General features: G+C 32.0%; 1 protein-coding gene and 1 long non-coding RNA gene across 2 annotated transcripts; one reads left to right on the forward strand and one right to left on the reverse strand.

Moving 5' to 3' along the window:
• Positions 1 to 216: 216 nt before the first annotated feature.
• On the reverse strand, positions 217 to 2214 carry LOC122580907 (probable leucine-rich repeat receptor-like protein kinase At1g68400). Its single transcript, XM_043753054.1, has 3 exons — positions 1425 to 2214; positions 943 to 1338; positions 217 to 797 (listed from the first exon to the last, which is right to left on the reverse strand). Exons 1-3 carry the CDS (start codon positions 2212 to 2214, stop codon positions 217 to 219), a joined length of 1767 nt encoding a protein of 588 aa, XP_043608989.1.
• A 5988-nt stretch (positions 2215 to 8202) lies between these two features.
• LOC122584005 lies at positions 8203 to 8990 on the forward strand. The gene is made up of 2 exons (XR_006321383.1): positions 8203 to 8244; positions 8646 to 8990. It is a non-coding gene; the product is annotated as an uncharacterized LOC122584005 (long non-coding RNA).
• Positions 8991 to 14158: the final 5168 nt, after the last annotated feature.

Raw genomic sequence — 14158 nt, forward strand, 5'->3', positions numbered from 1 at the left:
GTTCTTCTTGTCTTTCCTTGCAAGTTAACTTAAATACGAAGCCCAGTGTCCATATCTTTTGTACATCCTTTATTTTTAGATTTTATGGATAGATTATTTTTTTATGGATAGATATTAAGAATTAGTTTTCAGATGAGTTTCATCAGAGTTGCTCAAGCCAAAGTATACTTTTACAATGATATTAACAATTAAATTGACCAATATAACATAATTTAACTAGTTAAACTCAATGTCTATTTCTGGATGTTGGATCTCTTCTAATCTGTTTAAAATTTGATTTATTGTCGGCCTTTTGTCAAGTGCTTCATCAGTACATTCAAGGGCTAACTCAGCAAGCTTAAACATATCTTCCTGTCCTTCTTTCTCTGACAATATTTCCAAGTCGAATATGTCCATTGACCAATCAGCATTAGCAACACCTCTAACCCAACTCGAAAGATCTCCATGATTATTCTCTCCTGGTATTTTTCCTGTGATCACCTCCAAAAGTAAAATTCCAAAACAGTAAACATCTGATTTGTGAGTCAGTTTCTTCCCATCCATGATCTCGGGGCATTTCCCTATGGCCAGTTTTGACTTCTGTGATGGCAACAGTGGAAAGTAGCCAAAATCTGTGAGCTTGGCGTGTGGGGTTTCACCCGTAAAGTAGACTAGTACATTTGACGATTTGAGGTTTCCATGAGGCACTTTTTGAGAAGATAGAGATTGATGCAAGAAAATTAGACCCTTTGCTACATCCTTCATGATTTCTACCCTTATTTTCCAATTGAGTGGCGTTCTCCCAATTCCTCTGCTTTCTACATGTTGGAACAATTATGAGACAAAGACATTAGATACAGTGTAACCATATAGGTATACAGATATAACAAGAATGAGGCCAAAGATATTAGATGTGGTAATCTAGGCAAATAGAAACGAATAAGGAAAATTTTAAGGACGAACCATGTAATAACTCGAATAAGCTTCCATCTTGAATGAATTCATGAACGACCAACTTCTCATTTTCTGAGTAGTAGAAGGAGATAATTTCTACAAGGTTTTGATGCCTCAACTTCCCAAGCAGCTGCATTTGTTGAACAAATTCCTTCTTGCTCAAAGAATCCATTTCTTTAACCCTCTTCACAGCAACAACCAAACCCGATTCCAGAGTTGCCTTGTAGGTGGTACCTAGACTTCCCTTTCCAAGCACCTCAGCAGACGACCTCAACAAGACATCCAAGTCAAACACGGGTTTCTGTTTGTCGAAGAACACCAAATCCACTGTTTTTTCAGGATCATCTGTACTCGCTGACCATTGACTTTTCTTTGCAACACCTGGATTAGGAAGCTGCTGTTCCTCTGTATATTAAAGAACACAATTATTTGATTACCTTCATAGATGAGATACATTAAACACCTTGTTTGCATATATAAATTAAACATACCGGAGGCCTCTTTGTTGACACTTTTTCGTCGAGCTTTTCTGTAACAACAAAACACAAGTAAAATTAAGAAAAATGGCACTAGTGCAGCTGCAGCAGCAATCATCACAATACTCCATATTTTTAGAGCTTTCTTCTTGTGTTTTGAAGGAGAGTCACATGATATTTCCAGAGGTTTTCCACACAACCCCGGATTATGATCAAATGAACTCTCCCCAAATCGTTCTAGAACTTTTGTATCTGGGATTGCTCCATAAAGTTTATTGTATGACAAGTTGAGAGCAGTCAATGATTCTTGTTCAAAAGGCGGGATTTCCCCTGTTATTTCGTTTTCTTGAAGTTCGAGTGTAGTGAGCCTTGGAAGGTTGATGTAATCCCTTGGAATAGGACCCGAAAAGTGATTCCCAGATAGGATTACAGACTCTAGGTACATTAGGTTCGTGAGGGTTGGAAGATCTCCGGAAATGGAATTGTTGTTAAAGCTTAGCGTCGATAAGAAAGTAATGTTTTGCAAGAAACCTATAGGAAGTGATCCTGTCATGTTTATTGATTCCAGAGTTAAGTGGGTTATATGGGAATTGGAACAACCAATTCCCATCCACCTGCTCATGTTATTCCGACAAGGCGGACCAGTCCAATTTCCATGTAAATATAAACTGGCCTTCATTGAGTCCCGGAATGGAATCAATGCGTCCCTTTCCTTCTCATAGAATTCTTGAGCTACAACTGTCGACTTAACGAACATAGTTAGCACGACAACAAGAACTTGATACATCTTGGTTACGCATCGCATGGCGGTTGCACGGTAGATGATGATGGAATAATTTAGTTAAGATCTGAATGACTGAATGTGAAAGACATTGAAGGAAAGTGATACCTTATTCCAAAATGACAACGAGTAAACCAATCTTTAGTATTGTGTCACAAACAAGATAATGACAACTTATGACTTGTTTAACAACGTACGTTACAACGCAAAAACGGATCAAAGTTTTTGTTTATTCTGCATATATTTTTATGGGTCTTTATTAAGGAATATTTGTTATGTTGTTGCCTCAGCTAGTTTTTCCTTTCCTCCAATGGTTGGAATCATCTAAATTCTTTATAAATGCTTAAAGGTATCATAAAGTTAATTTTAGCAAAAAACTAATTAACATACTGCTGTGAACGAAAAGAATATTCACGAACAGTTGGTGAAATTGCTGTTTGGTGATCGAAGTTTGTTGAACATGTTTGTCTTGTTCGTTAATGTGTTTGTTCATTTATGTATGGTAGACATACAAAACCGGGCCTACTTCTATCTATCCCATTGAAACTCTAATTTGGGGCAAGTTATCATAAGTTTAGAAATGTTGTTGAGGTACGATTAAAAGTCACATTTAGGTAAGCATATTTCTTGTTAGTACGTCACGAAATATAAACAATGTTGAAAAAGTGGTCCGATATATAACAAAGAAAGTTGAAAAAAATGACCCCAACATAAAATAAACATGTTGAAAATGAAATGATCCAAATTTTAAATTAGTTAATTAGAAAAAGAAAACTGTTGAGACAGCTTTGCTTGACTTGAAATCTTTATTGCTGGAATCCTTTGTTTCTTGTTGGGTGGTTTGTCTTCGGGATTAACTATTTTAATGTATTTCGAACCCCAACTTTACAAGAGACAAAAACATTAACACGTTACGCATTGTGTGTTCAAATATTGTAATTTTATATTATGTCATTTTACTTTAGTACCTCATAAAGGTGATATCTGGCTGTACGTGGTGTGGTTTTTATTGAGAAAATGCTGTTTTATAAATTTTTATGTTATCCTAAATGGCAAAAATTAACTTAAAAGGTGAGATCATAAGAAAAAAAAAATTGTTGTCGAATGTTTACGTATTAAGTTGTATAGTCTCGATACCATCAACAAGATTTACAACGGATGTGACAACAACAAAAATCAAGAAATTTTTATTATTTAATCTACTTGATTATTTCAAATGTCCATCTTAAATGTTGTTTACAGTTGTCAGCTAATTTTTTCTGGTGTGGGGACTGGAGAATCGCAAATATCCTAACCTAAAAAAATGATTGTATATTTGTATACTATATATCCCCTATGGGCTCCATGTAAATGCCTATATTATATGTGATTATATGAATATGTGATGCTTATCATAAGCCCATTAACACAAGACCAGCTTTCAGCAAAGCTTATCATAAGCCCGATACGAGTCCCACGGCCCAAGCTTCTAACTGACGAAAAAAATATAAAAAATTGTAGTGTTTCTTCCCCGAGCTTCCTATGATGCATTTTAGACTTTTTTTAGCTAGAATTAGCACGGCAAATCAAAAGAAAATTATTTTTTTTCCTACTAAACCTGATATCTGAGTTAAGATATCTCTTTTGTTTGGTATTCTAATAGAGATTGTGTCACTTACAATGTTTGGGCCTATGATTTCACTATAATAGAAGTTGTGTTCAAATATTCTATGAATGAAATCAAACTTCCAACATGATCATGAATCTGCTTACGTCAATCAGCTAATGGTTTTCGACGTCATATACTAGCTGCCTTGAGGTTTTCACCGTTGACGCTCATTTGAAGATTTTGAGAGGCTTCACTACCTGCATCCGGGGTACCCTAGCTTTAAGTTGAAAACACCAAGAGATATAGTATTGTGCGGGAATAAAACCATAAATACTAGTTTGCTCCAAAATTTAGAGTAATCTAACTTTTATCGATTAAATGACGAAGAAGAAAATTCAAATTCTTTTCCAACATATTCCATTAAGTTATCAATTGAACTATTAATTTGGGACTAATTATTACATGTCCGCGCATTGGCGGTGTGGTGAATGGCGACGACGGGTGGTGGTGGCAGTGATAGGTGGCGGCGGCGGTGTAATTATTAATGTAAAAGTATTTAATGTAAAAGTTAGTGTAGTTATTTTAAGAGTCGAAAAATGTATGTTGTAATTAATTTTAAATTAGTGAATAAAAAGGATGATAGTTTGAGTAAATTAAGTTCTGTTTTAAAAATAATAGGTAGGTTCAAATGCTTTGCTCCGTATAAGGTAGATAGATAATAGATAAGCTATCAAGGTGTTATTGCATTATGAGAAACTAGAAGTAACTATAAACTCTAATACAAAACGAAACATGCATACTAAATAGATTATGTGTCACTATAACAATGATATGAAAGGAGCATGCACCAATTGGGCTAGCAGATACTACATTTCAAAGCTTGAATATCTGAAGCTCTTTTCCCTCTCTATGTTTAAAAATGTTTTTGTCATGGATATTTGCGGCAATATCTCCTTAATTTAATTAAGAACCACCAGGGCTTCAATTGGTCATGGTAACGGGTTGCCCATATATATATATATATGGACTCTCGACCTCGTACCTGATCATAGGCTTTGGTCCTTTGAACGAGCATAATAAGTAAGCCTACAATCTTGGAATCACACCAAAGACTTAACTGATGGTTTTTTTGCAAATTTACACTTTGCGTCTCCAGCCCGGCCCCAACCCCTCCCTTTCTTGAACCCATGACCTTTTATTCCAAATTGGTCTGTCATATAGCACCACAATGAAATTAGTGGAGGCATGATGTCCGTGGACCCAAATTAAAACTACTTCCATTTGTTAGCATAGTTATTGACTTGTTATTTTTGGCTCTACTGGAAATTTAATTTTTTACTCGTGACTTAAAAGTGTGAATTGAATCGTAAGAGTCAGGATATTTGATAATATATGACTTTATAATTATATATAAATATTTATTGTAAAAATATACTCGTAACATTTTATTGATATATTCATCTAAAAATAGAAAAGAAAATTAAAATAATAACAAATTTAATAGCATATAATAGAGTTATATATGTTTAAAAAAAGCAAAAGGTTTTCGAATCGTGACTCAAAACATGATTCAGACCGACTTGCATAACAAAACACAAGTCATGTTATGAGTCTGGAGCAAAGACAAGTGATCCACTGAGTCGTCTCGTTGTCATTTTGTTTTGACTAGACTCGTATGAGTCAACTCGTGACTGGTATGAATTTGAAAACTATAATTGTTAGTACTTAAATCTTAATTACAAGTTATTTATTTGTTCCATTGTAACGAAGTTGTTTTTGTGTTATACACTTATACCGAGATTACACATAACGCAAGTTTTTTAATAAGAATAAAAAAAATAGCTTTGGAATAAAATGAAATTATATTCATGGAGTTATAACACCTTATTAGTATGCTGCAAGTCTAATTTATGTATTTAGTATTTATAGAATCTATTTGTTACGAAAATGAAATTTCACCAAATGCATGGGCCAGCGCCCAGCGCAGTAGACTTTGCTATTTAGTAGGAAATTTTTTTTTTTCCTATTATTTATATATTTATATACAAGCTAGACGTTAGTTAAGTATGTACAAAACTCTTTCAAACCAAACTACTACATTTTTAAGTGATATTATATGGACTATTGACTAAACAAAACGCTTAATAAATAGAAAACCACTTTTCTTAATCTTTAATATGCAAAGACTTGTCCATAATTAAGTTCAAACATCACCAAAATCTACTCAGAGATATAAAATCCGGCATTAATATTCAATTAATCAGTGTTCTCTCTAAGGAATTATGAAACTCGGCCGAAGAAAAAAAAAAGGACTCGAAAGATAGGTGCAATAATTATAATTATATAACTAAGATATAAAAACGACAATTAGTGTTATATTAATAAACTTAGTAAAAGTTATTGCTCAAAAAACTAAGCAAACAATGCATAATCATACTATTGAAATAACATATCGTTTTTTAGAACAAATTGGTAATAGCAAATTGATGATTCGTGTAGTTCTCCTAGCATTCTTCATAGCAAGTTCGTTATCAACTCTTTATAATCTATAATCATACAATTGATCGCAGATTTGCAAGCTAGCTTTAGCAGACAACATACTTTGTAAAAAGAGTACTATTTGTTTTTATCCTTAAAAGATATGTGAGTTTTTTCTTTTTGGGTTAAGTACCATGGTATAATTTTTGGATAATTGTTAAAATTTGTAATAGGTTTAGTTAAAAGCATATATATATTTTTCATATATATACATTATAAAAATAAAAAATCAGACTCCCTAAAAAATCAGACCTTGACCGGTCGACCACCTAGTCCAATGTCTAAGCCGTCCTCGCAATTAATAATGAGCTAGTTAATATTAAAAGATAAGGTTTTGCTACGGTTTGTTATTAACGTACATAAAGTGGTAGATAAATATGGATAAGTAGTAAAACTATGAAAAACATGCATGTTTATATCTTAACCTCCATTATCAACAAATAAGTTCAGTAGCTAGGTGTTCATGTTAAATACTTGGTCTTATTTTCATTTTATTTTGTTTGTATTAATCAACCCTGGACACCTGCCTGTGCGATGTGGCGATATGATGACAAGGTGTGGTGGCGATGACAATGGCGGTGACAGTGGTGGTGGAGACGGGTGGTGGCGGCGCCAGAAGCGGTGACAGTGTGGTTGAATGATGTATGTTGTAAATAATTTTATTAAAGATATTATAGCTAATAAAAGTAAAACAAAATAATATTAATGAATAAAATAGAAGGGTCGTAGTTTGAATATATATCAAAGTTTTTTTTATTTTTTGAAAAATTAAAAAGAAAAAAGATGATTTATATGGTACGAGCATAGTGCTCGCGCGTTGCGGCGGCTAGAAGGTGAGGAAATATAAAAGGGAGACGGTTGTGGAGATCGAGGGAGGCAGTGGAGAAGGAGGGCGACATCGGAGGATGATAGAAGGTCGATAAAAGCGTGTAATGATTAGAGAAAATGAGACAAATGAGAGTATATAATGGTTTATGTTTAAGTATGGGTATAAAAGGTATTATGGGATTACTTAAAAAGTTGCTTAATGTAACACCCCAAGATTTTAAGGTAAAAGAAATTAACCCCCTTTTTATAGCTTTGACATTAAATTAATTTTCTAGTATTTTATTTTTAGTTATGGGGTTAATTTAGTTGGAACTTTAGCGGATAGCGGGTATAATACCCACATTTTTTAGAGATGGGTCGTGGCACCCATAGAAAATGTCAGCCACATCTCCTTTTTCCACCTTTACACTTCATTTTGTTCTTCCAAAAATTTCTTCATGCAACCTTCTTCCATTCCTTTCAAAATCAAGGGTTAATTCTTCAATTCAAAGGAAAGGTTATCCATAATAATCATTATCATCATCAATTTCTATCAAGTAAATTTAAAAGCTAGGGTTTGGGTGGTGAAGGGTGGTGGCCGAAAATTGAGAAGAAAAAGGGAAGGATTTGTGGATTTAAAATCTCAAGTAATTGTCTTCCATTGTTGAGGTAATAAATTTCCCCAATCTAGCTTTGTCAATTCTCTTGAAAATTAGGGTTCATGAGTGAACCAATTTGGGGGTTTTACTAGAAAAATGATTTATGGTTAATTTTCCCCAATTCCTTAGTTAACCTAGTTGTCATTGAGTTATATGATATGTTTGATTATGAAAATAATGAGTGCATGTGATAAATTTGAGTTCTTGAGAAAAGATGAGTTTTGACTAGTCATGGAATTGTTGATGAAAATGTTAGATTGAACTACCTAGTGTGTTTGTTAAAGAAAATGAAGCTCAATGACAAATGGGTTGGGTTTTGGGTTTAGAAAGGCTAGTGATTGAGTATGACTAGGTTGAACTAGTCAAGTTGTGAATGTAAGCTTATGCATTTTATGTGATGATCATAGGTTGAAGCTTGTTGTGCATAATCGTTTTAGCTTTATTTTCCAAGTTGCGGAGGAGGTGAGTATTCTTGCATACCTTTATGTATACGTTGGGCCAATTACCATGAGATGTGAATGTTCCAAGCATGGTAATTGGTTCGGCGTTAAGCCCATGTGGGGCATTGTTTATGAGGCCTAAGAACCTCCGGGGCCTAAGAATCCCGATAGTTGATGTAACATGAGGCCTAAGAACCTCCGGGGCCTAAGAATCCCGATAGATATGATTTGTTATGATTGTTTAGCTTATATGGATCCATATATGTGTTGTTAGTGTGCAAGGTGAATATGTAAATGTGACATGACGATGCCATAGGTTACATGTGAAAGTCCTTGTACTTTGCCCTCCTTTGTATCCATAGATGTATGCAAGTATATTCACTAAGCCTTTGCTTATATTTTAGTTGTTTACCCTTTTTATAGGTAGTTCCGGAAGAGGGAACTAGGATTGTTGATTTGAAAGTGTTGATTTAGAGCTTGAAGTGGTTGAAGTAAAGATTTGCAAGATTTGAAGGTATTTAGGTCATTCATGGATGAATGACAAGCTTTTGGGTTTAGAGGCTTAGTTATCCCTCTCCTTTTGGCTCTTGGTACATTTTGGGTTGATGGTCATATTTTGTTATATTATGTAAAAGATCAGGTGTAAAGCTTTTTAGAAAAGATGTAAAGTTGCACTTTGGGCGAAAATTGTGTCAAAATGGGTAAGATGACCCGTTTACTTGTAGAAACTTGGTTTGTATAAATGGATGGTATGGAGACTTTTGGAAATGTAGTGTTAGTTGATTTATGTCAAAACTAAGTTGCTAATCAGTTGTCGGAAGCTCGGTTTTGAGAAAAAGGGGTCGAAAGTTGTTCAATGTGTCAAAAGTACGAAACCTGAAGAGGACGGCCTTTGTGCAGAGGACGGCTCTTGTGGACGGCCTCTGCAGGACACAAGAGCCGTGCTCCTCTATAATTTTTACACTTTTTTTACTGAGGCTTCGTTTGATCTTTCTGGGACCTGAAACTCATACAATAGACTTATATTAACATTCTAAGAAGGTTCAATTTGTCATTTTTCAAATTTGAGAACTTTGAATTTTGGCGAAAATTGGCCGTATTTTTCTAAGTATAATTTATCTAATTTGCGTTTCTTTTCTTTTATGTTCATACCTTTGGGATTAAATTGAGTTGAGGCGTTTCACTTAATTTCTAAAAATAAAAAAGTCAATATACTTTATAAAGTAAGTATAGATATAGATATAAATAGATATAGATATACATAGTATAGATTACAATATCTTCCTTAAAAGAAGCCCCGCATCCGACCTCCATGAAAAAAATACAGTTCTATATAGTGATTCCATTTTTGATTATATATAATAAATTTTACTAGCTAGCTACCAATTAACCACAAATCAACGGGTAAATGTTTGAAAATTCTAAAAAGGTTTCTTTAGGGGGTGTTTGGTTCGCAGAATTCGTTGGAATTTGAAGGAATTGGAATCTGAATTTCATTCTATATCTTGTTTGATTGACAGAATAAAATTCGGCTTCTATTCCATGACTTGTTTGGTTCGTAAGAAAATAGAATTGGAATCCTTTAAATTCCATCAAATTAAGGAATTCAAGATTCCTTGGCAAATTGGATAGAAAGTTTTGAATTCCAATGGAATTCACAATTTAACACTTTTAAAATTATTATTATGTTTTATTTAATAGATATTATATTTTTCTATTAGTATTATTTATAATAATAATAATAATAACAATAATAAATAATAATAATAACTGTTAGTTATTATTATTATTATTGTATTAAATTATAATAATAGTTATTACTCCCTCTGTCCCACTAGAAGTGTCATGTTTTAAATTTTCAAAGTCTAACATTTGTAGCTTTGACCATAAATAATTTTATTTGTGTTAGATAATATTTGATAAAACTTATATGGATTGATTGTGTTTTATACATGTTTTTTTAATGGTATAACTTTTATCAAGTTTTATATAACACAACAAAATATATTTAAAGTCAACGTTTAAAAATAAAGACAACAAAATATTATCCCAGGTAGTTAGCCTCTTTTTGACTATTCTTAACTTTTGTCTATTTCTAGACTATTACCCCAAGTAGTTAGTCTCTGACTATTCTCAAATTTTGTCTATTTCTAGACTATTACCCCAGGTAGTTAGTCTCTTTTGGTCATTTTTTCTAAAAACGGGTTTTACACCAGAAAAGGACTCATTTAAGACCTAATTGATTATTTGGCCCCATCAATTGCCCCTTGAACGATTGTTAACAAAAAAGATCATTAGGTCACATTAAACAACCAATCTTAATAACGAAACTCAATGAATTAACTACAAATAATTATGAACAACCCCATACATTCTCCAAACCCTAAGACCTAAATTAAATCCATGAAATTGATTTATATAATCACAAATCAAAAAGAAATCACCTATATTACCTGTAGATGATCAAGAGGATGAGAATTCTTAACAAAACTTGCTCGAAACACTAATAAATGAAGAGATTTGATGAAGAATTGCTATGGAAGAGGGAAAGGGGCGGCTGAGGGTTTTCTCACACACAAGAATAGATGTTTTATGACAATTAGGGCAGCCTAATTGCCTTCTAACCCTTGGCCATCAACCCTTTAAGTTACACTTAGGACCTTTCATATTAATCATTTCATATTAAAATACATAAGCATTTAATCACATAATCCCATATAGGGTACATATACTTAACGAAACTTAACGTTGACTAACGGGAGGTCAAATAGTCAAACTTAAAAAGTTTGGGATGTTACACGTTAATTACGACCTCTTCTTGATTTTTAAATCTTTTGATCTCGTTAATTACGACTTTTGCTTCATCGGGATCCATATGAATAGAAGTTGTACCGTTATAATTGCCGATTCCATATGAATGTGTTGTGTGTATTTTAGGGTATAGAGAAGACAAATATTAATGTTTAATGACTTAATGTGTCTGCTTTTGATGAAGGGTATTTGTATTTATTGGAAGATATTTATTGGGAGAGGGAAGACTAAAGGGGTGAGGACGGGCAAAAACATAAAATCACATGTCCCAAATCTTGTAAACATTTAACATGGGTGGATAATTTTTAATAAGAAGTATAGATTACTATTATTATTATTATATTAATTTAAATAGCAGTTATTATTAATATTTATAATAATTAATATTATCTCAAAAAAATAATTACTATTAATATAAATAACAATTATTATTACAATTAATATAATAATATAATAAAAACAAAAATAATTAGTTATTAGTTATAATTGTAATAAGTATAATTATAACAATAATAACTATTGACATAAATAATACAATAATTTAATACGAGTAACAATAATAATACTAATTATTATTTTTAATAGTATTAATTAATATAATATTATTAAAATAATTAATATATAATAGTATTATAATTATTATTTATTAATGTTATAAATTTAATATATATTATTATTCAGCAATAAGTCAGTATTTTATATAAATTAACTTCTATTTTATAAAAGTTTATTTTTATTTTAATCTAAAATAATTAATTAATAAATAGTTATTTATTTTATAAAATAATAATGTTAGATTCTAAAAATTTTATTATTTTATAAATATAATTTTTATTTTATAATATTTTTTATTACTATATAAAAATTAATAATTTTTTATACACACTTATAATTTTTTAGAAATTTTTTTATAAAAATATATTTATTTTTATTATTATTATTATTATTATTATTATTTATATTATGAATTCCATTCCATTCCATTCCATTTGATTCCGGCCAACCAAATAAATGCAAATTATAATTCATTAAAATTCTAATTCCATCATATTTCAATCCATTAACAGTTTTCAATTTTTTCAAATTCCAATTCTTTTAACAGATTTCAAATCCTTTAAAAATATTTTGTGAACTAAACACCCTTGGTTTTTACTAACAGGAATAGTAGGATTTTTCCACTTAATTATCTGGTTGGGTCATCCAGACCCAAATAATATGTTTAATATAATTTTTTACTAACAATAATTTTTATAAGAATACGTGTATTAATTTGCCTTAAGACTATATTTATCAAGATCTAATTTAAAATTAACTACTGTTACTATGAAACATTTGTAATTTAATTTTTCTGATATATCTTTTTGAGTTTAATTAACCCATTAACATAGTTAGAAGATAAAAATTTCTAGATGGGTGACGTAAAAAATACGCCACAATGACAACAGTTAGAACTATGAAAATGAGAAAATTAACATATGAAATAGAAAAGGAATTGAAAGCTAGGAATACATTGTCCACCAATGAGCAGCTGGCCTTTAAATACACAAAATTAAATCAAAGACGTTAATCAGCTTAATTAAAAACAATCAAGTGGCCGGAATATATAAATACATCCCATAAGTGCTGATCATCCAGCAAGATAGAAAACACATTTAACTTTTTAATCTTGTCAAGCTTTTCCGTCGATTTGCTACTACTGCTTCATCTCATATTCCTACTCTTATTTCTTTTGTTCTAGTTTCTAGAATAATGTCTTCCAATGAAGAGTTCCAACATCTCAAAATTTCATTAAAAGATCTACAAACCGCCACCAATAACTTTGCGGAAAGCAGCTGCATCGGGCATGGTGGGTTCGGAAACGTTTATAAAGGAGAAATTCTCCTATCTAATGTGCTCATCGCGGTTGCGATAAAACGTTTAGATAGGAAACATGGGTAAGGAACCACCGAGTTTCGAAAAGAAATAATGATGCTCTCTCAATATAAACATGAAAATCTTGTCTCCCTCATAGGCTATTGTGATGAGGGTCACGAGAATATTCTTGTCTACAAGTATCTATCGAATAGAAGTCTTGACTTACACCTAAATAACGTCGATCTTTCTTGGCATCAACGCCTTGTCATATGTATAAGGGCGGCAATGGGACTAGAGTATCTTCATGAGCCTATAAAAAGGAGTCAGCAAAGAGTGTTACACCGGGATATCAAAAGTGCAAATATATTATTGGATCACAATTGGAGACCTAAGATAGCTGACTTTGGTTTGTCCAAACTGGGTCCTGCTAACCAACAATTTACTTTTCTTTATTCAAATGCAGTAGGTACAATGGGGTATTTGGATCCCTTATATGCGCTTGAAGGCTTGTTGACAAAAGAATCTGATGTCTATTCTTTTGGTGTAGTTTTGTTCGAAGTTCTTTCGGGAAAACCTGCACATGTACAAAATTATGACGGTAATCACATATCTCTGGGCCGGGGCTTTGGCACGGAAATGCTACGAAGAAAAGAATATGGATATAATTATTCACGTTGGTCTACAAAATATCATTTCTCCAAAGTGTTTAGAAACCTTTTCAGCTATAGCGTATCGGTGTTTGCAGTTAAATCGGGCGGAACGACCAACGATGCGTAAGGTCGTGGAAGAGCTTAGATTTGCACTTGACTTTCAAGTACGTTTTATCTAAATCTCCTTATCATTCAATACAAGTTGGAAATTCATGCTATACGTACATATACTATATATTACTTTTATTTTTTATTTATATATCCAGCTCAATTCTAAAAGAATATAATTGTCCTCTTTGAGAGGACATAAAGAAAATCATAAGATTTATAAAACCAAAATTAATTTTGACTTTGAGTACGTGGATATATTGTTTACATGTTTGACATAGTATAGCCATGATTTTTCGTTATGCAATACTCAACATAAATAAATAAATTTGATACCATATGCCTCGGTGGCTTAGCTTTGTCGATCACCTCGATCGATCAGTTTATTTGTTCATTTTCCTTCTTTCATTTTTTTAAATTAAATTTGTATTTAAGCCTTAAGTTAATTATATATTTTTACCCGATTTTTAACTCAACTAGATTAATATAAACCCATGCAATATATTTGTACTT

The sequence above is a fragment of the Erigeron canadensis genome, chromosome 9 (assembly GCF_010389155.1).
Source record: "Erigeron canadensis isolate Cc75 chromosome 9, C_canadensis_v1, whole genome shotgun sequence".
In the NCBI taxonomy this organism is placed as follows: Eukaryota; Viridiplantae; Streptophyta; class Magnoliopsida; order Asterales; family Asteraceae; genus Erigeron; species Erigeron canadensis.